At 48.5% G+C, this 23,908-nt stretch overlaps 9 protein-coding genes across 9 annotated transcripts; 5 read left to right on the forward strand and 4 right to left on the reverse strand.

Moving 5' to 3' along the window:
* Positions 1 to 561: 561 nt before the first annotated feature.
* Positions 562 to 2,653, forward strand: V8C40DRAFT_247509 (uncharacterized protein). The gene has a single exon (XM_083216346.1). The coding sequence runs from the start codon at positions 1,191 to 1,193 to the stop codon at positions 2,322 to 2,324; it is 1,134 nt and encodes a 377-aa protein (XP_083071885.1). The 5' UTR covers positions 562 to 1,190; the 3' UTR covers positions 2,325 to 2,653.
* Positions 2,427 to 3,579, reverse strand: V8C40DRAFT_247510 (Oxo-4-hydroxy-4-carboxy-5-ureidoimidazoline decarboxylase). Its single transcript, XM_083216347.1, has 2 exons — positions 2,784 to 3,579; positions 2,427 to 2,715 (listed from the first exon to the last, which is right to left on the reverse strand). The coding sequence occupies exons 1-2, from the start codon at positions 3,264 to 3,266 to the stop codon at positions 2,638 to 2,640; spliced, it is 561 nt and encodes a 186-aa protein (XP_083071886.1). The 5' UTR covers positions 3,267 to 3,579; the 3' UTR covers positions 2,427 to 2,637.
* A 160-nt stretch (positions 3,580 to 3,739) lies between these two features.
* On the forward strand, positions 3,740 to 6,068 carry V8C40DRAFT_247511 (E3 ubiquitin-protein ligase PRP19). Its single transcript, XM_083216348.1, has 5 exons — positions 3,740 to 3,839; positions 3,923 to 3,967; positions 4,044 to 4,479; positions 4,536 to 4,993; positions 5,059 to 6,068. The coding sequence occupies exons 1-5, from the start codon at positions 3,827 to 3,829 to the stop codon at positions 5,532 to 5,534; spliced, it is 1,428 nt and encodes a 475-aa protein (XP_083071887.1). The 5' UTR covers positions 3,740 to 3,826; the 3' UTR covers positions 5,535 to 6,068.
* A 680-nt stretch (positions 6,069 to 6,748) lies between these two features.
* V8C40DRAFT_266745 (uncharacterized protein) lies at positions 6,749 to 7,987 on the forward strand (the record flags this gene model as incomplete). The annotated part of the gene is made up of 2 exons (XM_083219784.1): positions 6,749 to 7,747; positions 7,823 to 7,987. The coding sequence occupies 2 exons, from the start codon at positions 6,749 to 6,751 to the stop codon at positions 7,985 to 7,987; spliced, it is 1,164 nt and encodes a 387-aa protein (XP_083071888.1).
* A 1,174-nt stretch (positions 7,988 to 9,161) lies between these two features.
* On the reverse strand, positions 9,162 to 11,757 carry V8C40DRAFT_247514 (uncharacterized protein). Its single transcript, XM_083216349.1, has one exon. It carries the CDS (start codon positions 11,605 to 11,607, stop codon positions 9,523 to 9,525), a length of 2,085 nt encoding a protein of 694 aa, XP_083071889.1. The 5' UTR covers positions 11,608 to 11,757; the 3' UTR covers positions 9,162 to 9,522.
* A 2,309-nt stretch (positions 11,758 to 14,066) lies between these two features.
* On the forward strand, positions 14,067 to 15,673 carry V8C40DRAFT_275323 (ankyrin repeat domain-containing protein; the record flags this gene model as incomplete). Its single annotated transcript, XM_083220692.1, has 5 exons — positions 14,067 to 14,464; positions 14,525 to 14,903; positions 14,988 to 15,251; positions 15,301 to 15,411; positions 15,479 to 15,673. 5 exons carry the CDS (start codon positions 14,067 to 14,069, stop codon positions 15,671 to 15,673), a joined length of 1,347 nt encoding a protein of 448 aa, XP_083071890.1.
* Positions 15,674 to 16,426: 753 nt separating this feature from the next.
* On the reverse strand, positions 16,427 to 18,094 carry V8C40DRAFT_247517 (aldo/keto reductase family protein). The gene is made up of 4 exons (XM_083216350.1): positions 17,569 to 18,094; positions 17,468 to 17,478; positions 17,347 to 17,404; positions 16,427 to 17,280 (listed from the first exon to the last, which is right to left on the reverse strand). The coding sequence occupies exons 1-4, from the start codon at positions 17,641 to 17,643 to the stop codon at positions 16,540 to 16,542; spliced, it is 885 nt and encodes a 294-aa protein (XP_083071891.1). The 5' UTR covers positions 17,644 to 18,094; the 3' UTR covers positions 16,427 to 16,539.
* A 10-nt stretch (positions 18,095 to 18,104) lies between these two features.
* V8C40DRAFT_247522 (uncharacterized protein) lies at positions 18,105 to 19,557 on the reverse strand. Its single transcript, XM_083216351.1, has 2 exons — positions 19,380 to 19,557; positions 18,105 to 19,284 (listed from the first exon to the last, which is right to left on the reverse strand). The coding sequence occupies exons 1-2, from the start codon at positions 19,458 to 19,460 to the stop codon at positions 18,139 to 18,141; spliced, it is 1,227 nt and encodes a 408-aa protein (XP_083071892.1). The 5' UTR covers positions 19,461 to 19,557; the 3' UTR covers positions 18,105 to 18,138.
* A 1,479-nt stretch (positions 19,558 to 21,036) lies between these two features.
* V8C40DRAFT_275326 (uncharacterized protein) lies at positions 21,037 to 23,769 on the forward strand (the record flags this gene model as incomplete). The annotated part of the gene is made up of 3 exons (XM_083220693.1): positions 21,037 to 21,185; positions 21,324 to 23,242; positions 23,282 to 23,769. 3 exons carry the CDS (start codon positions 21,037 to 21,039, stop codon positions 23,767 to 23,769), a joined length of 2,556 nt encoding a protein of 851 aa, XP_083071893.1.
* Between the last annotated feature and the right edge of the window lie 139 nt (positions 23,770 to 23,908).

The following is a 23,908-nucleotide window of genomic DNA, read 5'->3' on the forward strand; positions in this document are numbered from 1 at the left end:
GCTGACCGGGGGGCGTGCGCTGCTCTCGACCGCATAACCCTTGCTCGCCCATCCCTGCCCTAGAACCAATAACTCCCGTTCGCTGCAAGGACGGGAAGTACGCCATGATGTCGTCCTGCAGTGGCCGAACCTGGGGTTGACCGGCTGTGCTGTCTCAAAACGGCCCATCGAGTGCAACGCTACGTGTGACACAAGAAAATGAAATGAAAAATAGACACCATGTAGGACCATGTAATGTAGGGTGAGAAAGAGAGACAGAGAGATGGGACATAGAGAGAGAGCACAAAAAAGAGGCGAGACTCAAGGCAAGGCAAGGGATTCATTCGCACCATGTCGATGCTTGCTCTCTCTCTGTCCGTCTCTCTCGCTCTGCTCGTCCCATTCGGATAATCCGCACACCCAACTATTGCAGATCGCGCCCCTGCAAGCCGCCCGTGCTTCCCCGGACCATGGACGGGCCAGAAGTGGAAATCCGCTGCGATGCCACACACACACACTCACTCACACTCACACCCCCTTGATGTGTTGGTCAAGGTTCAGTTCAATTTAATCCCCCATCCCCATCATTCCACGCGCCGATGGTCCTGAAAGTCGGAGTTGGAGGGCGGAGAAGGGCGAACCCGCGCCTTCGGAACCGCTGGATTGGATGCGATGCTAGCCCTTTTTCCCATTTCTGGGGGCGTGTGTGTGTAGTGTGTGGTGTGAAGAGAGTCGTGTGAAGGGGGCACTGGGGCTTTTTTCGAGAAAACGGACGAGTATTTTAGCTCGTTTTTGAGGCTTCGGTCGACCAGTCCCGAGCCCCATCTTGAAATGTCCCAACTCCCCGCTTTATGTTGCGTCTCTCGTCTCTTGTCCCAGCATCTTCGTCGCCTTTTCACACAAACTTCACCTTGTGACCCGTTTCCACCAGATTCCCGCCTAGACAGAAGCGCCTTCTTGCCTGCTTCTGGACCACACACAGTGCTCCATCTATAGCTTGTCCTTGCTGGCTGCCTCGTTTGTTCGTGACACCAGGGCAGGGGAGAAAGGGTGAAAGAAGCCAAAGAGCCATTTCACTCACTCCATGTCCCCCGTGAGCTTCATATCGCTTCTGCAGGGAACACGTTCAGCCTGCAGTTAAACAAGTTGGAGTCGATAACGATACCGGCGTGTCAACCTTATAACCTGCTGGCATCACCGAGTCTGAAAGCATGCAAAGCGTACTTGAGCCGGTGCAAACGCTAAGATGTCATGATCCTCTGGACGCCGGCGCCATTGGCGTGTCCGGCCTGCACTCCCTGACGAGGTCAAGACTGAACAAATCACTGTCCAAACGTAAGAGCTCAGATTTCCTGCTCGAGGCGCCCCATCGGCATCGTCTCAAGGGCACGCGGAAGCCCGCCGCCGCTCCGCGAGAGTATCCTCTTCCGGAGAGCCTCGTGCAGTTCACGATACTGGACCACAGCAACAAGACGGCATTCGAGTTCTCGCTGGATGCACAATGGGTCTGCAGGGGAGTTAAACGCTGTCGTCTTGGATCCGATGTCGAGGGCCCCAATACAGCGAATGTCGGCCGCAAGAAGCGCCGCCTTCGGACTCACCTCATTACTAGCAGGCTCTCGCAGCCATTCTCCCAGCCTGCCACGCACATCTTGAACAGAGAGGGCAGGCAGGTTGGTGACCGGCGTTTTGTAAAGATGGCAGTGATGCTTGATTCCAGCAGGCGGGCTGCGTATCTGCGGGCTACGGCCTACCTGAGATACTCCATCATGAACCGGATGCGGAAGAGGCTCGGGGTTGTGAGATATCAGGGCTCGACAAAGGAGAGTGAAGACAGCACGGTGAGACCGAGCACAGATACATTCACAAAGGCACCATGGCAATCACAAGAAGTGAAATCAACCCCCGAGGCGAGGCCAAGCGTCATTGAGCCAAGCAAGGGACCAACTCCAGCATCACGGGAACTCAGAGTCGAAACCGGCATTCAGTCTGCAGAAACGCTAGGCAAAGCGCCGGCGGCTTGTCGTTTATCAAAGCCGATAGCTCTTCCACTTCCCTCTGCAGACGTCGATGCCACCAATGACCGCACCTCGGCTCGCATCGACTCGACGACATCTCCGGAGCCGAGGCCGCCTCTTGCGTGGATGTACGATGATGCTGAAGAAGACAGCTTTGCCTTCCTCCACCCAGAGGACCTGGACGACGATGACTCCGACGTCTATTGTGACTTCGACGCCATCTTTGCGGCCAAGGCGACTTCGCCTGGCCCCCAATCGCCCTCGGAGGAGCACACATATGAAGAGTACATAGACGAGCTGGACGGTATTTCTTGGAGGATAGGTTGACATTTTTTTTTTGTTTTCACATCTCATTTGTTATTCACATTGTTTAGAGAGACGGCTGGAATCTCAGAACAACATATGGAAGTCCGGAAATCACTTGTAGGGCTGGAAAATTACTGTATATTTATTGGCATGGCTGGCGCATTGTAGCCAAGGCTGGGCTTGGAGGGGAGGCGTTTTTGTTGGATGAAAGTTAAGGCTATGGGCGAATCGCGGCCGGGGGAGTTTTTGTCTTTGCGACCCCCCGATTTTGTGTAAGCTAAGGAAGTTGATTATAATCAGAATCCCACCAAATGAATGTAATAAATCGTCGAAATCAGTTGCCGTTGGACTGCTTGCGGTTAGTGTCTTCAGGGAGCTTGGAAGCCCTGCTCTTTGCAATGTCGCACATGGCCTTTTGTATCCGCAAGAATTAGCTTCATCGTGAGGTTTTGGCTAGTTGACTCAAGCACCGGTCCGTACCTGTAATGCAGCGTCGACCTCTTGGGAATAGTTGCTTTGTTCGATCCGCGTCCTCATGTCCTGCATAATCTCGGGCCGCCCTCGACCGTTGACAAAGACGACATATCTGAGCCCCGGGAACGCCTCTTCGTACTTTTTGTTCAGCGCGGCGAGTTCCTCGGATTCTCCCTGGAGGTTCGCCTGTTCAGCCACAGACTGCGCCGACTCAATGTTCTTTTCTCCAAGGCGCGGGTGAGATCCCAGGACAGACAGGAGCACGGGATGCGGCTCTGTCTCGGCAGACTTGGCGGCGAGAGAGAGGAGCCTGATCTGGCACACGTCTATCAAGTCGGGGTATGAGCTGTAGACGGCCGTCCGGATTACTGGCAGGAGAGTGGCGTGGATGGCGGGACTGGGCTCAAACAGCAGGTCGAGCACCTCGGTCTGGGCCAGGTCCGAATACGAATGGAGGTGAGCAATGGGAGGGAGACGCTCCAGTGGCATGATGGTGTGTGTATATATGTGTGTGTAGCTCCGGGTCCAGAGAAGAGAAGGGATTCGCGGTTGCTATGAAGAAGGGGAATGGATTATGGGTATAGAGTCATAGACAGACTAGAGTAGAGCCGCGTTCGAGGAAGCAATCGATTGCAATAAGAGAGAGAGAAGAGGCGAACAAGGCTGGTCGTGACACGCGCAAAAGATGGCAGAATCCAGCGCAGAAAAGATCAACAACTCGCGATGCCTTCAGAAAAGGGTTACAGGACAAGAAACCAACCGCCTGGCTCAAGTCAGACGACGAGCTCATCCCCTAACTCCCCGCAATTCCAGTGGAGCGACAAACGCAGCGATACCGAGTTGGTAGTTGACGAGCAGGCTTATCACTGCACTTATCAGCTCGTGACGTGCGTGGTCTGTGCGTCTGGAGCGGAAAATCTCGATCGGGATGCTGGTCGCGCGCCTAACGCAGCTGCAGCCTCGTTTCCGTTTCTCGTTTCGGCGAATGAGGATTTTGGGTTTCTGCAACTTGCCATTGGAAGCCGAGAGGAGATTCAAAATCAGTCACCATGCTTTGCGGAAGTAAGTGAAGCCCCGGGATTCTTTACATGGGACATTATAGGCCTCTCCCCCTGCTGTGCATCTTGCTAACGCAGCTCTACCAGTCTCCGGAGAAGCTCCTCAAGAGCCTGTCGCGTCCAAGAAGTCGGGTAAGTAATAGTATATGGATGCAGAACAAAGCATGTGGCACAGAGTTGGGTTGACTGACTTGATTGCGTCTTATAGGAATCGTCTACGAGAAGCGGCTGATAGAACAGTACATCAACGAACATGGCTCAGAACCCAACGGCGAGGCCATCACCGCCGATGACCTGCTGCCCATCACTTCCTCTCGCATTCCACGCCCTCGCCCCCCTACTCTGACTTCGATCCCCGCGCTCCTTGCCACATTCCAGAACGAATGGGATAACCTGGCGCTGGAAACATACAACCTGAGGGAGCAGCTAGCACGGACGAGAGAGGAGCTTGCGACGGCGCTATACCAGCATGATGCCGCCGTTCGCGTCATCGCCCGACTGACAAGAGAGAGGGATGAGGCCAGAGACTCGCTGAGCAAGGTCACTGTGACGGACGGAGCTGCCAACGGCGAGGGCATGGTTGTGGATAGCGTCGAAGCGCTGCCGGAAGATCTGGCCGCTCAGGTGGACCAGATACATCAGAGGTCAGCATCCCCTTCTCTTTTCTTGCAGCCTCGCCATGTGCTTACCCATTCTTTAGCTTGTCCAAGGGGCGCAAGAAGCGCTCTGTCCCCGAGGGATGGGTCTCTAGCGAAGAAGTGTCATCTTTCGAAACTACGACAACAAATGACCTGTCTATTCTAAAGGCTACCTCTCTCGATCTGGAGGGCAACTATGCCGTAGCGGCAGGATTGGACGGGGAGGCAGCCATCTACTCTGTGGAGGCCGACAACGTGGAAAGGACTGTGCCCGTCAACGAGCCCGTGACGGATACCCTCTGGGCTGGGTCAAAGGTCTTCTTTGCGACCAGCCAGGGCAACGTCAAGGTTTACGAGGCGGGCAACGAGGTTGGCACATTCTCCGAGCACGCTGGAGCTGCTAGCGGCTTGAGTCTTCATCCTTCTGGTGACCTGCTCGCCTCTGTGGGCGCCGACAAGAGCATTGTATTCTACCACCTGGAGACGATGAAGCGAGTCAGCCGGGCATACGCCGATTCTGGTAAGTTTGGAATTCGTCAACTGTTGGCTGTCCCGTGAGCATTATTGACTAACGAGACTCGACAGCCCTGACAACATGCGCATTCCACCCTGACGGACACTTGTTTGCCGCCGGCACAGTCACCGGTGATATTAAGCTGTACATGACCAAGACGCTCGACCAGGCCGTCGTTTTCAAGCTGGGAGCCCCGATCCAGGCCCTTGTCTTCTCTGAGAACGGATTCATGCTGGCGGCCACGGCCAAGGGACAGACCAGCGTGACCATCTTCGACCTCCGCAAAGAAGGCGACGCCGCTGTTTCCAAGGTGCTCGAGACCGGAGGCTCAGTTCAGTCGCTGGCCTGGGACTACTCTGGCCAGTTCCTCGCCACTGGAGGAGCCACGGGCATTACGGTGCAGCAGTATACAAAGTCGAGCAAGAAGTGGAGCGAGCCTCTGCGGAATTCCATCCCAGCGGTTGCTGTCAGATGGGGCGAGTTGGGACAGAAGCTGGTTTCTCTCAACGGAGAGGGAGTCGTGAGCGTGCTGGGCGTCAAGAACTAGGCAACTGGCGCAGAGTGATTTGGGTCTGCTGATTCAAGCCAATGTTTTTGAATTTTATGGGGTTTTTATTTTCTGCGTCTTCTTAATACTAAATATGCGCCGGGACTTTTGGGAAATCTGTTGCATGAGGTGGTTTAGATTGTGACACAAGGGCTGTACATTGAGGACAAGGTTCTCTCCAGTTTACTAGCAGAGAAGCAAAATACGATATCAGGCAGAAGGCTTGCAGACTTGTTCTCTCCGTGCAATGACAAGATGAAGACTTGCTGTTTACTACTTACGAATCCTGTGAGCTGCCTGCTTGCCTAGCCGGGGACACGGAGGCATGTCTGTTTTATATTTGATACACCCAAATTAGAGAATGCCGGGTAGGCAGCCAGCCCTTGAGATTGCATTTGGCCTCAGAAAGACACGAAAACTGCATAATAGCAATCAAGGCGCGAGTCATGGAGCTCTTGGGGGTGAATAAAAGTGCGATTCGCCCCAGCCGTCACTGCAAAGTGAGCCCAGCGTGAACGGTGCGTCATATCTCATATCGCCGAAAGTTGCCTCTTCTATTCGATTTTTTTTTTTCACCCTCCCGCATTTCATTTGTCAGGTGCCGAAGGTGATCCGAACATGGCACCGGCTCGTGTGATTTTTAACGCACTGTATTAGATCGATAAACCATTGGAACTCTTTTTTCGCCTCGACAAACAAGAAAGGGTAAAAATAACAAGGGCGCTTGTCAGCAAACCGGGCGCTTAGAAGAAGCGAAGAAGCAAACAATATTGGCTCCCTTTTCACTCGAGATATCGCCACGTGAACGGCGGACCGATTCTAATTTAAAAACTAAAAGCTGCCAAAAAACATAAAATAAAAACAAAATCCCAAAAGGTTGCGCTTTTCCCCACAGGCTGAAAACGCTCTGTTCTAGGAGGGGTTGGTTTATGTTATCTGAGCTTGTTGGGCTACAGGCGCCATCATCGCTATATCGAGTCTTTGCCCTTGGCAGCACCTCGTCCGACTTTGGATTTTTGATCCGGCCAACACAACGCCACCCTTACGCAACGAGTGAATTCCCTCCGCACACGCAATACAATTCGCTACAATACAACTGGAGGGGAAAAGGAACCGACCAGTCGCCGATTTTTCCGTTGCAGCGTTTCCCTCTGCCGCCTCCGCTCTCTCTCCCTCCATCTATCTTCTCCAACACCCAAAACATCGCACCCAAAATGTCGCGAGCCGGCGACGACGTGCTGGGGTCCAGCGACGACGACCTGGCCGAGGTCGAGGTCGAGATCACCGAGACTCACAGCATCTTTGACAACCTGCTGAACCCGCGAGGCGTCCCGCGGCGGCCGGAATTCAGCTTCCAGAACCAGAACCAGAACCAGAACCAACCAGCTGGCCAGTCTCGCCGGCCTCAGCCTGCCGGCCCGTCAGCCTCATCACAACTGCGGCTGCGGCCCTCGCATCAGGCCTCGACTTCTCGCCGTCACAGAACCCCCGCCGCTACAACAGGATCAGGATCGGGATCAGCCGTCATCGACCTCACCGAGGAGCCAGATTCACCCGTGGACCGACGAAGGACGCAGGCCGCCGGGCCTCAGGTAATGCTGCAGCAGGTGCCGCACAACAGCGCCGGGAGGCATCCGCGGAGGACGAATTCACAGCGCATCTCGCCGCCCCAGCTCTCGAGGAGCGACAGCACGTTTGTCGGCACCCCGAGCTTCATCGACCTGACGGCAGACTCGCCCGAGGACGACCAGCGACCAAACCGCGAGAGTTGGCGGACTCGCGCCCACCCGCGGCATCATCACCACCACCATCATCACCATACCCACGAACATCTTCGCCACCACGGCCGCGACCGCCTCATTTCGCTCGACTTAATTAACCACCAGCAGCTCGAATCCGATTTTAGAGTCTTTGGTAGAACGCTGGCTGGCTTTCTGAGTGGCAGTTTCGGCAATCTCGGTCCTGAGCTGCAGACCATGTTTCCGAACCGCGAACCGACACCCAAGCCGCCAATGGAGCCCGTGCCACCCGCCAGGACGGGATTCACCCGCGATACCCGAGCCGACGACAAGACTGAGCAGATGGTGGTTGTATGTCCGGCCTGCAACGAAGAACTCGCCTATGACCCTGCCGATACACCGTCCACGCCGTCCAAGAAGAGGAAGAGGGCACCTGGAGAGCACCATTTCTGGGCGCTAAAGAAGTGCGGTCACGTAAGTGTTTTGTCGTTTGAACACTCGAGGTTTTCATGAACCCCACTAACTGGATGTGCTTTTCCCCATCAATAGGTATATTGTGCCGAATGCTTTGAAAACAGAAAACCGACAAAAACTGCTCCCGACGGAGTTGGCTTCCCAGAAGGCAAAACAACTCCCAACGACATTCGCTGTGCAGTAGATGGGTGCGAAACCAAAGTGGCTCTCAAGACTGAATGGGTTGGCATATTCCTTTGAGAAAGAAAAAAAGCAAATGGCGTTCTCCCGCAAGATGTAGGACATTCTGTTCATATGGTCACATGTCCCATCTGGAAACCCGGTTTTGATCATCACAACAACACGGAAGGGGGAACGGAGTAAATGGATTCTATTAACAATGAGCGAGAACACAACACACACACAGAAGCATTACATGTGCTTTCTTCGACTTCTTTTTTTTTTGTTAGCACAGGGAACAAAGAAGAGCGGCGTTATAAAGGTTCCGGTTTCTGGTACATAAGCGAAGGGGTGGGGGAAAGGGTTCAGGAAAGGGTTTAGGGAAGGGAGCCTGTTTTTTTTGTCTTCTTCTTCATTTTGCACAAATTCTTTTTCGTTGGCGTTGAAGGGGGTTAAACAACACATGATTTTGGTAGAGAGAGCAAAACCACACACAACACAACACACACACAATGTACGCTCAGGAACAAAGTGAGGGGGCGTCTTAGCAGGAAGTAATTTTCTCTTCTTCTCCCTTTTCTTTTGCTTTTTAATGAATGCGCATAGACGGTTTTTTTTCTTTCTCTTTTCTTGGTGTTTCTTTTTGGGTTTCTTCTTTAAACTAGGCGGTGTTGGTGTTTTGATATAAGGATAAGGAGGAGTGTAAGAGAGGGAGAGGGAGATACCCATTGGGAAACTCTAGGTATAAGTAATAACTGTATATGGACTCTTGCCAAGGAGTCTTTTTGCTATATATAACAGGCGTCTTCTTATCGCATGTACGAGTATGTATGTGTATGCATGATCTCTGGGATGTAAACAAAACAAAACAAAGTATGGGCGCGTGATAGGATGGAGGGATGATTCGGGTCTAGTTTCGTGGGATGGGGGATGGAGGCTAGCTGGGGGAGTGCTTGGGACTAATGCGGCTTGTGCATTGAGTGTGAATGAAGGATGGATGAAGGACTGGATTGGATGCGGGCTGGGATGAGATGGGTGGGATTGCATGAGATGTTTGGTATGTTGTATCATCTGCTTGTTTGGTTGGTGTTAAGATGAGGGCTGTCGTGATGAATATGTGTGGTGTTCTGAGAGTTCTAGAGGATTTGAACGATTGATACAGTGTAGAATGTAATGTAATGATGATACAAGGATTGGCTAAAAAAATGATGAGAAGGATATGTCTTCGTGATGAAAGAGAAAAGTATACTGGCACATAAAGTAAAGAGTAAAGTATGCTGGCATAGAAAGTGAACGGAAAAGTAAATCTCATCGCATTCAGCCCGTATTTCACGAGTCTCCATCAATGCACAGACTAAGTCGTACCAAATACATAAAAGGCTAATCGCAATAATTACAGAAAGAAAAAAAGAACGAAGCACAAATCCACCACGCAATGCAATGCCATATCAATCAATCAGTATGCTTCAAGTCCCTTTTCGCCGTAAACCCCGAGTAAATCAACCCACTCCGCCATATCCGTTCATGTACTTGCTGTCCGCCGTCTATTCAGGGGGTATATCGTCTCTCGTCTCTCGTAACCGTATTTGCAGCTGTATCGCTTGTCAATATATACATTATAGGGAAAGCTCCGTTGCCAGCTCGTCCATCCAGCTTCCGCCAAATTCCGACTCCTGAGAAGCAATTAGGTGCTTAGCCTCGCTGATTCCAAGCGAAGTCGTGTTTTCTTTGGACATCGCTTTGAGTGCCTCGTGTCTTGTGTTTTGAGCCTTCGGAGGCTGCGGTTTAATTGCGACTTTAGCAGTGGTAGGGGACGACTGCTTTCGTGGAATATTGCCAATAGGTGAAGGTCTCTTCGTCTCAGCCGTAGGTAGTGATTTGGTAGTGGGTAGAGTGGCGTTGGCTCGTGTCGTAACGAGAGGAGCCCTCTGTACAGATGTATTTGCAGGAGTGCGATTGGGGTTCGTTGTAAAACCCTTTCTCATCGAAAACTGCGGCGTTGTTGCACTGGCTGGCCTTGTTTGTCGAGGGGGTTGCCCTTTCTCACGAGGCTCTGTCTTCGAAGGGGTGTGATTGGCGGTATTCGTTTTCGGTTTGCTGTCTGCCAGTCTCTTCTCTCGAGCACGACGCTCAGAGTCTCTCTTCTTGGCTTCTTCGAGCTCAAGGGCCTCCAACTGGAGGGCGCGCCTTCTCTGCTCTTCCTCTTGCTCTGCTGTTCGTCGGCTACGCAGTAAGGCCACAGCCAATCTCTCATTGGATCCAGACGCGGTAAAAAAGGGCTTTGGTGGTTCGGGGGATGAAGACGCTGTATCTGGGGGTGGTAAGTCTTTCTCCGCGACAAGGCTCGGAGCCTTAGCTCGAGGTATCGAGCACGATTTCAAGGATTGAGAGGTGAATGTAGTTTCTTCTTCTTCCAACTCTGCTGCCTGCTGTGAAGACGTAGGGAAGAAATCATCCATGTTAAAGAGAATCTGCTGAGTGCTAAGAGGAGGCGCCTGTGGTTGCACAGCGACGGGCGATATGGGGGAGCGTGACCGCTGTGGAGCTGCGGGTATCGGCGGTGGTGGCATAAGACACGCTTGCTCGTCTCTTTTAGAGAGTGTCTCTTGAGAAGTATTATTGAGGAGGCCGGTAGCAAGTCCGAGATCCATCTCGTATCCTGTTGCGCTGCGAGCCCGTTTCTGGGATCCTTGAGATACAAGTACCAGCGCGGGCTGTTTTGTAAGCTGTTTTTGGGAAATCAGGGCAACGTCCAGAGCCAGCATCTCCTGTTCCAAATCGTCCTCGTCATCAGATATCAAGTCAAACTCTAGAAGAGCTAGTGGTTTAGGGTTCTTGATTGTGATGGGAGATTCTGGTTTGTGGAGTGTGGTCTCATGGTGTGAATGGCTCTTTTCCTGTTCCTCTGGGGCAGCGTCTGGACTGGTAGGGAGGCGATCCTCTGCGCTGATAACACTGCACTTCGTAGCTACTTGGTTAAAGGACAGCTTGGACATCTCGTCGTCCGACATGATTTCGAAATCCTCCAGGAAGTCTTCCTCGGCAGTGCGCTCATTCTTTTCTGGCGTAGTATCAACCTTGGTCGTGGGTTCTTCGAGTGCGGGTAAAACCTCTTCCCTCTTCTCCTCTAGTTCCTCAAAGTCTTCTTCCTCGAAATTTTCTTCCACCCAGTCTTCTTTCTCGCAGTCTGCTTTCTCACAGCTTGCTTTCTCACAGCCTTCTTCCTTTGGCTGTTCTTGGCTGCAGAGTCGCTTCGGGCTGGGAAGGTCACCTTCGTCCTCTTCTGGTTCCTCCGCTATAGGCAATACCGGGGTTACCGCAGCATTCTGACCTCTGCAGTCTCTCTTGGTACCCGATGCCTTTCCCCTCACAAACCAAGCAATGGTGTCTTGGCTTGGCCGGACATTCACCAAAGGCAGGCCTTTCTTCTTCTTCTCCTCCCTCTCTGCTTGCTCCTTTGCGCGCTTCTTCTCCCTGAGCGTCTTTGCTTTCAATGCGGCTTTATCCTTCTCAAACTCCTTCCGGATGCGCTCCTGCTCGGCTCTCTCCTGTCTCAACTGCTCTGCTCTGGATACGCGTGGGACACGATTTGCTTCTTTGTAGGCCTTGCGGACTTGTTTAGATGTCATGGGGCGATTATTGACAGGGGTTCGCTCGGCCGGCCCTGCAGGCGGCACTATGGTGAAGGTTCGCTGAACCATCGTGGCGATTGCGACGGACTCAAGGAACGGAATCTCTTGGGGGCGTCTCCAAGCATTGCATGATGGCCTTGTTTTGCGTCGTTTTGTTTTGTTTTTGTCGCGGGGTAAGATTCATTCGTAGTGCTACAGTGGACGTGAGCAACTGTAAACGCGAGACGGATACGCTGTCACGTGATGGCAATACGTCCAATGCCTAGAGGTAGATATTAATCCGCGGGTTTGCATCTTATACGGAGTTGTGTAATATTCTCTGCATATTAATTCAATGTTTCTGTTCATTCCTATTCGGCATTTTTTGTTTGGGTACCAAAAATGCCTTACTGAGGCTGAGTTTGCAGTTGAGGTGGTACCATGCAAGTTCAGTGCAGTCGACCAACCAACATTTACATGCATTAGGTCAGGTAGTTAGCCTGCCCCATGATGTCTCTCTGTCACACTCTCAGCTATCCTTTTGTTATAATAGAGCACTCGAATGATTGATTTGCTCTGGAAAGATCTCAAAGGGTCGACTCAGTATTGCAGGAATCTTTCGAAACCTTCTCATTTGAAACAGTGATAGAGTCCCAAACCTGAAGTCACCAGCGCTATGACACATTTGAGGCCTGTAAATAGCAGCGGTGCCCAGGTGCACAAGGCGTGCTATAGTGACAATCATCGACTACTAAAAATTTGACCTCCATGGCTAGCCCTCTACCCTGGGCAGCAGTACATCCAATATTTCTAAAGAAGGTTTCCTCACCAGCATGAATACTTATCTATGAACCACTAATACGCGGCCACGAGATCACCCCACTTCGAATATTACCTTGCTAGGCACCTAACGAGGCTGCTTCGTCGATGTTGCATACGCAGGTCGTGGAAGAATTCGCTGACTGTTAGGTGCCCAGGTGCTTAAATATATGTAGTTTGGCATTGCATATCCAATCCAAATTATGATTATCCGGTTACTGATATTTCTCTCGCTATATTACTAATACTATTATTATAAAAAATATTCTCTCAATCCGTCTCTTAACATTTTAAATCACTTTCACGTGCAAAGTGGAAAAGCTGTCATGAATACACACCCTTATCTCATAGCTGCAGCAAATGGAAACTCTTTCCCCTTCGAGGCTCCACGACCACTCTGTGACATTGGCTCTGTCCATGACGAGAGTGGTAACACTCCACTGTTGGTCGCCACCAAGAATGGACAAAAAAAAATTATGAACCTCCTCATTAAGCAACATCGTGTCGACATCAATGCCGAAAACGAAGACGGTGAAACGCCACTTTCTTATGCCGCGGAGAATGGTCGTAAGGATTTAGTGTATATCTTGCTACGATATACTAAAAAAATCTCGACCAAAAGTTATAAGCGGGCAGTTGCTAAGGCAGCTAAGAATGGGCATACGGCTATAGTAGAGCTGCTACTTGAAAATGGCAAAATTGACTCTACTGCAAAGGGCGACTACGCTTCGGAAGCAATAACGTCTGCAGCAGGAGGCGGACATACTTCTGTTTTAGAACGGCTATTTACAAGAGATGATGTTGATCCGAGCTCAAAAAAGACTGGAGGTTATTTGGCTCTGCTCATAGCTGCACACGCTGGCCATATAAATGTGGTGAAACTCCTACTGAGAAGGCATGATGTCGATAAGAAAGCGCAAGACGCGAATGGCAGGACTGCATTACATTTATCTGTACAGGCCGGTCACGAAGATGTGGTAAAATTCCTCGTTGGAAGAAGTGATATCGATATAAATGCCAGCGACACAAATGGGGACACAGTATTACATAGGGCTGCATGGAATGGGCAGACAGCTGTGGTAAAAGTATTGCTTGCGAAGAAGGAAACCAAAGTGAATGCCAAAAATACTTCCGGACGGACAGCACTAGGCATGGCCCTAGGCCAGGGTCACGCAGATGTACTTGAGCTGCTACTTGAAAGGAATGATCTCGAATTAGACGGAAGCGGTATTTTCATTGACGATTTCATACGACAAGATGCAATCAATGAGTATGTTAGTTTGACGGATAATCAACTAGCCGACAAATGTCCTGGTCGAAATATATTGTCGTGGACGGCCGAGAATGGCCGAATAGAGGAATTGGGTATTCTCTTAGCAAGAGACGGCACTCATGCAAACGCAAAAGATGGTGGTGGTAGGACGCCACTCTCACGGGCTGCAAAGAATGGACACAAGCTGGCTACAAAAATGCTACTGAAATACAACGTCGATGCAAACTCAAAAGATGGTGATGGCCAAACACCACTCTTACGAGCTGCAGCCAACGGGCGCGAGCAAGTTGTAGAGATGCTGCTGCAACACAATGCTGATCCAAATTCAACAGATAACGATGGCAGGACTCCGCTCTGGTGGGCTGTAAAGAACGGCCATGTGGCATCTACGAAACGGCTCACGCCTGTTGATACCAGTACTTTACTCCTTCTAATGCATGCAAGAGAGCATGCTGCGATGGAGTTTCTCTTGCGCTTCAAGCCTAGGCTTGACCAGAGAGATCGCCAAGGCCGAACTGCTTTGCATTTGGCAGCAGAATGGGACGACCTAGACATTGCAAGAACTATCCTATTGTTGGGAGGAAAAATCGACTCCAGAGATAATCGCAACATGACGCCTCTTGAAATAGCCATGAAAAAAAAGCATACTAAAATCATTCAGGAATTGCTCAAGCATAACGTGTGTACAGAAAGGATTACGGCTAAAGAGTGGCGTGATGCATACGGAAAGCAGAAGGAAGATATTTTCCGGGTTTTTGAAGCACCTGGCGGAGAAAAATCTATTGATTTCCCTCAGGCAATCCCGAGTTTGCAAGAATTATCCCAAACATTCTCTGACGGTCAGAGCCACCTGTAGTAAGTGATTGACTTTCCTTAGATTTATGTTTCTGAGAACAGACCAATAACAATCTAAAGTGTGGCGAATACTTCAAAATGGCCCAAAATGTTTTTCATGACTCTTCCAGAAGAGACACCGGTGATAAATAAGCTGCAAGTCGCCGAGAAAATTGATGCTGATATCTTAGATATCTCTATGTCAGTACAACTGGTTGTAAATCGCGATATAGACCGGCAACTATCAAGTCTCAATGATAATAATGTAAGTAGAATAATGTGGAGAGCTATACGACCAATGAACCCAAGGAGCCCGTGGACTTCAATCATTTATTTCAGTACACTTTCGCATGGATGGATTCCTGATGATGGAACGGGTCTATTTTATCAATTTCTTACCCATATCAAGGCACAATGGGTGAAATTGTGCGAAATATTTGAAGAGACTTTGTCTGATAAGGTATGATCTTCATTTTTTGTTAATTACTCTATATTTTTTTTTTTTTTTTTTTTTTTTTTTTTGGAAATATTAAGAACGTCATAGCGTCTTGCTCAATTCAGGTCCAAGGGCAAAGGCTCCAAGATAACAGATTCTCTGGCCAAGGATGCGCAAACGTTGGCCAACCTTCGAATTGATCTGGCAGGTCTAACTTCTGATGCGGAGAAGTTTATGAACAGATATTGTGAACATTTCAATGCGAATAATACTCCACAAGCTTTACAACAGTTGATAAAGGATGACTTGGAAATTGGAATAAAGAAACGGTTAGACGACTTGGATCAAACAGTCAGAGACCTCCTCCAGATTGTAAGTTGTGTGATACTCTCTTAGAAGCATGCATATTGATATATCGCAGGAGTTTGCTTGGATAACAATCCACGAGACAAGACTTTCAACCAAACTGGGACAAAATGTTATGCTACTTACGTATGTGAGCATTTTTTACCTCCCTTTGGGATTCTGCGCGGTGAGTTATCCAGTTTCCTCTATGATGCTGCATAAAACTGAAGCATTTGTTAATCGAATTCTCTCAGGCCCTCTGGGCAATCCCAAATATAACGGATGGTAACACGAGGACACCATTTATTATAACAGCAGCTCTAGTCTCTTTGGTCACTTTACTTATTACATTCAACATGGACAAAATTGCGCAAGGATATCAGTATTGCGTTAAGTCGCATTCTGAGGAAGAGAAAAGAGATAGGCAACAAATTATTTGTTCCGTATAAATTCCACTTTGTAAACAACCGTTATTCTTTTTCTGTGTTGAAAATAGGGGCATCAACCTAGGAAGGATCAGTACCTTGGCGTTCAGGGGTCAGTCCGGCTACAGAGCCAGCGCTGCCGTCAAATCAATCAAATCAAATCCGGTACCCGGATTTGATTGATTGATAGAAAAAGGAAGCATGATTTGATTGATTTGATTGATTGATTAAATATTTGATCTATTTGATAAAAATTTGATGATTTTTACGACTTTTTTTCGCAATTTTTTCGCGATTTTTTGCAATTTTAGACCCCTGTTCAGACCCCTGTTCAGACCCCTATTTTAAATTCTTATCTTATCTTATCTTATCTTATCTTGCTGATTATATAAGCTATTCAAAACTGACCTTATCTTATCTTATCGTATTATACTTTCTTATACCCTAGAGTTATTTGAATTGTATCAAATCTATTAAATAATTAATCTTGAAGATTTGATTGATTGATTGGGAATTTCTCGATGATTTGATTGATTGATTGATAGATTTGACAAATATATTTGATTTGACGGCAGCGCTGTACAGAGCGGCTACAAAGCATAAGTAGAGAGGTTACGCCCGCAGTTTAATAGTAATAGGCTAAGGCAACTGGTCATATATTTCAACATTCTGAGAAGACTCATTTCTGTGTTGAGTTGTCACCTAGATTTATGTGATGTGGCCACTCCTTGGTCAAGCCTACTGATCTTTCTGTTCTTGTTTGCGGCTAGCTTTCACTTTTTCATAGCACACACAACTGATTTCATTTTCTCACAGTCGTCAGCTTGTCAAGTTGTATTTTTAAAACTATCTGCACTGAGGCATATTTTTACGCATATATGACGATTCCTTTACCTGTCTAAAGGCTCAACAGTAGGATCCCAAGCACAAGGACTGTACTCCGTCGTCGTCAAATCCTTGACCTCCTCCTCCGTCAACTCAAAGTCATAAATATCCGCATTCTCCGCAATCCGGCTAGGCGTAACACTCTTAATCAGAGGAACAAGCCCCTTCTGCAAGCTCCATCGCAGCAAAACCTGCGCCTCCGTCTTGCCGTACTTCTTACCCACAGCGCTCACCTTGGGGTCGCCAAACCGCTCGCCACGGACAATCGGGCAGTACGCCTGGACGGCAATGTTCCTCGCGTGGCACCACTGCACAATGTCGTCTCTGGGCAGCCAGGGGTGAATCTCCCACTGACCGACGGAAATCACTCCGCCCTTGCCAGCTCCGCCGCGCTCAGATGCGAGTTGCTTGATGTACTCTTCCAGCTCGTTCAAGTGGTGCACGCCATAGTTGGAAATACCAATGGAGCGAACCTTGCCGGCCTCAACAGACTCGACGAGGGCCTTCCAAGCGCCCTTTCGGTTCTCAACACCGCCGTAGGGAGAGTGAATGAGGACGAGATCAAGGTAGTCCAGCTTAGTCTCCTGGAGGGCAATGTCGACCAGATCGAGGGTGTTCTGGTATCCGAGGGGCTTCTCGCGCACGGGGACCTTTGTGGTGAAGAAGACTTCCTCGCGGGGGACGCCGGAGGCGGGAATGCCTGCGGCGGAGGGGCCCTGGTTGTAATATCCGGAAGCAGAGTCAATCTATTTCATTGATGAGTATTGGAAAGATGAAAGATTTCGGTTCTGCGTTGAAACGGCTGCACGTACGTGTCTGTATCCTATTCTCAAGGCCTCCTTGCAGACTTCGGTAGCAACACCCGCAGCGCTAACAACAAACGTCAATACGATTCACTCATTACAAAATGCACTATATCGACGAGTGACATACGTTTGGTAGACCTAAAAGCGCACTTGTAAGCACCATATCGGCAAGTTTAGGGCAACCTGTTTAAAAGGGACACGCCATGTCTCGTATCAGTAAGAACTTACTCCAAAACCTAGGAGGGGAATGGTATAGCCCGAGTTGAGCTTGACAACCGACTGCAACGTGAGTTTCTGAGCCATTGTTGCTGATTTTGTCTCGAATCTTTGTTAGAGCGAGTTTACAAGTTTACAAGATGAGAAAAAGACTCAAATGAGAACAACAAGAGTGCTTATAAACCATTTCCATTGCATGATGTCAACCACGCTATTGAGGGGTCACCGAATCGATGAGGGGCAACTCATTAGTTCCCCATCTTGAGAGTCCCACAGTGCTGCACACAACGCCCGGAGTTTGTGGCATCTTTTCTCCCTTTTTGGGTGAATGCATGATTAATCGTTGACATTAACGCCGAGGCGGAAGAACGGCCAAACTTGCCTGCCGACTGCGTTGATTCCATGCAGTGATTCCATGCATGGACAGGTGTTACTGAGAGGGCCATCTATCTGTCTATATCTGGAAAATGGAGGAGACTAGACTGTTGACTCAGAGCTCAGTCATCACCGGCAAAACGGCTCACATCAGGAACAAAACTCTCTCTTGTTTCTCCTTTTACACTTGTATTTATCCAATCTCATCTAAATAACGCTATCTAACATGTCTATATCGTCCTCGTAATTCCGTCTATCTGGCGTCGCCTCTGCTGCCTGTTCCTCCTCGTCTTCGTCAAGGTCATGCATGGGATAATTCAAAATGGCCGCAATGTCCCCCAGCATCTTGAGGCGCTGTCCGCTTTCGTGATCGCTGCTTAATATCCGTGCCTCGCCACCATCCAGCTTGACCTTGTCCACCAGCGCAACGTACTTTTTCCGTGTCGCGAGGTCTTGACTTCGGAAGAGGGAGTTGTTGATTAATAGTACTCCTCCTCCGGGCCCGACTGCGCCATCAGCAATGGCCTTTTCTACGGCTCTGCTGCCGTACCATGCGCGTCCATCGTCGAGCTTGAGCAGATCGAAAAAGTTGTCCATGTACTGCGCCTCTTTTGCGTAGTTCATATCCTTCATCTTGGCCAGAACCTCGGGGCTCTTGAGCACCTCATTTAAGCTGTGCACATGTCCTGAGTTGGCGTGTATTATTGTTGCCTGTCTTGACACGGCTGTGAGAACCTTGTCTGACTTGTCGCGACCTTGTTTCGCAATGTATTCCTTAAAATCTGTCGCAACGAAGCCGGGGCTCGCCAATAGTAGAGGTCTTGACTCGGAAAAGTCGACTGCTCTGAGTAATGATGATAAAGTCTTGTCAAAAAATCTCCGCATGCCTGCGTCCTGATCCGAGGCTGTATCACGCTTCTTGGGCACTACACTCTCTACGCGGGTTTTGAGGACGGTTCGGAACTGTGTGATGAGGCAGATGTTGGCGAGACCTTCCTGCATCACCACCGCAGCCATGGCGCCGTTCTTGTCGTCTGATAGAGCCTGCGCCAGAGTGGCCTTTGCGACGCTATCCCAGCCGTCTGGCTTGACCACGGTAAATGATCTGTTAATCTCAATGTCGAGCGTGTGATGGGCGCCCATGGCAACATGGTCGTTTTCGGCGGCGACAACGCCAGAGACGCGGAGGGAGGAGACGGCGGGATCGAAAAAGGTCGACTTGACTCGGATGGCGAGATTTGTGTGGACTCGCTCAGCTGCTGGCACGCCGGTGCCCGGGTTGATGTTGACGACTTTTCGTATGGCGTGCGCATGGACGAGGTCGCCAGGGACTATCAGGTTGTATGCATGCCACTGCGGGTAGATGCGCTGTTAGCTGCTGCTGTTCATGTCGTGACAGCTTCAATCGTAGATGAACTGGCGGGGCGGGCGATGACGATGCGACTGACCATGTCCTCTGGATCCTCTGGCAGGAGCGAGACCTGCTCGTCCTCAAACTCTTTGGGAATGTGTCGCGAAACGAGCTTCATGGTGAATCTGCGATCAAAGACGGGCTATGGCTCGGTTTAGTTGATCCGCAAGCAGATTCGATATAATGTGAGGGAATGTTTTTGTTTTGAAGATGACTGACACGGGACAAGCCGATGGTAAAGGGCAAAGATTCAAGGTTCTTATCGCACTGATAAGCTTCAGTGGCGCTGCGTCGCTGCCTACAGGCACATGTTCAAAGTACTCCACTCATGACGTTGCTCATTTGACTTTGTGTGAATTCAATAGCAACATTCTAGCATTGAATCCTCGTGCATTGCTGAAAGAAAATTTAAAAATAAAATAAAATGAAGGCGACTAATTAACAATTTTGCTTATATTCTATTTGCCCCTTGAGGTGGTAGCAGAGTGCTTGGTGTAGATTGTCGTGTGAACATTTTCAACTACATGTTTTCTCTAGCAAGAAATGAGCTGAAATCAAGATACGCCCATGTTTGCTCTTCATGTAAGGGACCTAGTTGCTAATATATTCTTAACGCATTGTGTCTTATCGTATTCCAGAATTATATTGTAGCTTAGACAAAACTTCATATGAGCATTGCTTCGTCTATCATACAAAACTATCGCCACGTAAATAATCTCTGGTACTGCATGCATACAAGCCTGCGACCGTCATGGGCCCTGGTATCTAGATACTTAGACGCGGCGCAAGAATTGAGAAAACAGGCTTCAAACAGGAATTTATGACAGGATCCTGTGAGGAATCGAGATAGCTGCCGCGCTCTCACCTTTGGGTACTAACTCAACTCACCTGCGTATTGTCCTCATCGAGATGGCCAAACTTGATAACAAATTGTATATTGCTAAAATGGCACATGAAAAGGTACGAGCCTCACTAGGTATCTTGGCCAGGGGGGCGTTGTTTAGTCAGCCGGCTACAATATTTCCTTCCATAGAAACTAAATGTAACAGTGCTGATAATGCGTCAATGCCCAACCAGGCTGCCTGATAGGCAGCCTGGTATTGACATAAAATCAGCCTATTGACGTAGCAACATGCGCCTCCTTTCTTTCATACTTTCTCTCACTTTTTGCAATTTTATCCATTACATCTTTTGGCTATTCAATTGCTGCTCTATCCGGCATCACCCAGGTATAAACATAGCTCAGAGAACGCCGATATTGAGGAACTAAACATTCGAATACATAGGTGTTTGTGAAGATGGATCCTCTCAGCTCACTCGCCATAGCGGCCGCAGTTTTCCAATTTCTGGATATTGGTGGAAAGCTCCTTGTCAATGGTTGGGAAAAATACAAACAGATGCGTCAAACAATGCCCAACGCCCAGAAATTTGCGGAGGAAAGCGAAGAATTACGCAGAACGCTCAATGACCTGTCTCTTCAAATTTCTGGAATCCGACAAGTTAACACAGACATTACAAATTCTCAGCAAGCTAAAACGCAAACACAGCTGCACTTATTGCAGCTATTATCCAAATGCAACACTCTTTCGAAGGACTTCGAGAAGATATCAAATAAAATAAAGCCACCTAGCAGTCCGAAAGCAATTTCAGAGCTACATCAGCGAAATCATATATTTGGCGGTCAAAGTAAATTTATGGAAGGGAAACACTGCAAAGAATGCCAACAGATGAAAGACAAAGAAAACGCCGAATTCAACAGCAATATGCAAGATATTGGGAGAATCAAGAGTGAATTCGAGCCACTAAGGCGCAATATAATTGATGCAATGATCTTATGTCTTTGGTATGTCTCCACAACCTATCTTTTGCGATATACTTATGCAGCTATGCATATACTCATCCACTTGCACTTCCACATTAATGAAATATCACTTTCAACGGTAGCTTAAATATGTGATGTTAACTTATGAGTGTGCTTCAGGGATGATTCAAAGCAAACTAAGCAATGGGAATCGCAATTTAGTAACCAACTCGACAAAGCTATTGGCTTGCTGGAGAAGATTCAGATGGACACCCCCCATCTGCAACCATCACTGCCGGGCCAGGAAGCAGAGTGGAGAGTCCAGCATTACCAGTCAGACAAACCAAAGAATAGCCGACCCGAATCTGGCACGCTTATCTTCACAGTGGTAGAAGAAGAAGTGGCCAAGCTGGGCAAAGCATTACAACCACTCATTCAGTCTGGGACAGGATTGTTATCCCTAAATCAGTTAGCGGAAGACATAATCCAATATGTCAAAACTGGGGCCGGGTCAATGTGTACAATTCGCCAGGAACTTCTAGATCTTCTGTGGAAAGAAGACTGGAAGCCGGCTAATTCTATGACTGACGACTCTTTAGCAAAGATTGACACTATCATGGTCGCACATGCTATTGCCACCGATATTCAGTTCAATGACATAAAGTCGCGTGAAGAGGCCATCCCGAAGAGCTTTGAGACAACATACTCGTGGATATTTCAGAATGAACCTCCGATGAAGAATGGTATGCCCTTATGGGACAGCTTCCCCAAGTGGTTTGAAGGCGACTCAAACAAAGTATACTGGATCACAGGCAAACCAGGTTCTGGCAAATCAACCATGATGAAACTAATACTGAAAAACAAAACCTTATGGAATGATCTATCCCAGTCGCTCGGAGCATTGCGTCTTCTTCTCATTCAATATTATGCATGGCATCCAGGCAATGTGCTACAAAAATCTCTCCAAGGTCTTAAAAGGACTGTCATATTCCAGGCCCTGACGGAATTCCCAGAATTGACGCCAGTACTGTCACCAAGACGCTGGGCGTTCTGTCAAGCCCTGAGAAGCATCTCTGGCCTTCCTAAGTGGACCGATTGGGAGATAGAAGAGTCATTTGAGGCATTACTGTCTTCCTGTGGAAAGACTATCAAACTCGCTTTATTTATCGACGGGCTGGATGAATTCAACATGCCACCGGCAGAAATTGTCAATTATATTAAACATATAAGGGCGAGATGCGGAAGTGGACTTAAATTATGCGCCGCGAGCCGACCTTGGACAGAGTTTCAGGATGAATTCAACGAAAGCCCAATGCTTCAAATGCATTTACACACCTATAGCGACATGAAGATATTTATCAACGGCAAGTTCGGGGACAACAAAGCGTTTGCTGAACAAAAGCAATTGTATCCTGACAGTTCTTCTCAGTTGCTCACCGATATAGCAGAAAGGGCAAATGGAGTCTTCATATGGCTCTCGATTGTTGTGCAGCGCTTACTGGGCCTTTTGTCTGAAGGGCAATCCATAAATCAAGCTCGAAAAGACTTAGAAGCCCTGCCTACCGACATTTTGTCTCTCTATAGCACTATTTGGGGGAGTATCCAGCCAAAGAACCTCCCGGATGCTTCTTATATGATGCAAGTGCTTAGAGCCGCTGACGGCCCATTTCGATGGTTTAAGATGTGGTTGATTGAAGAGTCGAGATTTACCTCAATAACTGCCAATAATCTTCCAAAAGACGAGAACTCGAAAAATGTTGCTTTGAAATCATTGAAACGAAAGCTTGCCGCTCGCACCAAATGCATATTAGAAGTCAGTGGAACTGGGAGCCATGCTGTTGTTGATTTCATCCACCGCACTGCTCGGGATTGGGCGGTGCAGCCTGAAATGTGGCAATTAATCTATTCGTCCTTAAGCGAAGAGTTTGACCCTCACTTGTGTATCTTGAAAGCGGAGGGTATCATGTTCGAGATTAATGGAGTGTTTTCGACCACATATTTTTGGGATACAGCAATAAGGATGTTTTGGCATGCTGGTGAGGCCAAAGATACCCCAGAGAATAGACGGGATATTGTTCACAGCCTGGACTCACTTTACAGTGATTATATGCAACTCAAGGTGCTGAATGATAATAAAGAAGGTAATGAACGATCTTATGGACGATTCCTGCGATCGGGAGATATTGAAAGAGAAATCTACCCGACTTTCCTAGGATTAGCCGCTCGATTCTCCGTCCTATCATACATTAGAGCGGTGGTACTTTCAGATCGAAGATGTTTGTATCAAGACGTTTCCAAATACTCCATTGGTCTTCTTGAAAATGCTATTTTCGGTTATGCTTATTACGGGCTTGAAGAGTTTTCCGAAGACGGCTTTCGACCTAAAATCCCCTACAACCGGAGACTAGCTACGGTGAGGTATCTATTAGAAGAAGGTGTCTATCAATCAGGGATATATTCAAAGGACGGAAAACGCAATATAAAAAGGGAGATACAGAGAGTCTCCCAAGATGATTCGGAATACTATTCCACAGTAATGGGGTATTTGGATACCCGAAGTTTCAGATCGAGAGTGAAATCGTTGGAACTGCGTTTTATGTCCTTTTTCTCTAAAATAGAACGATAGATTGTTTACTTTTCTAACTATCTATCCAATATATTCCACACTGAATCTATGACTATTATCGTGTGTGAGAACAAGGTGTCAGCGCCAATCCACGTATCTGAATGTGTATTATACATTAGCTAATCGCGATATATATAGG

This window comes from Trichoderma camerunense (genome assembly GCF_050948025.1).
Source record: "Trichoderma camerunense strain CBS 138272 chromosome Unknown V8C40scaffold_11, whole genome shotgun sequence".
Taxonomy (NCBI): domain Eukaryota; kingdom Fungi; phylum Ascomycota; class Sordariomycetes; order Hypocreales; family Hypocreaceae; genus Trichoderma; species Trichoderma camerunense.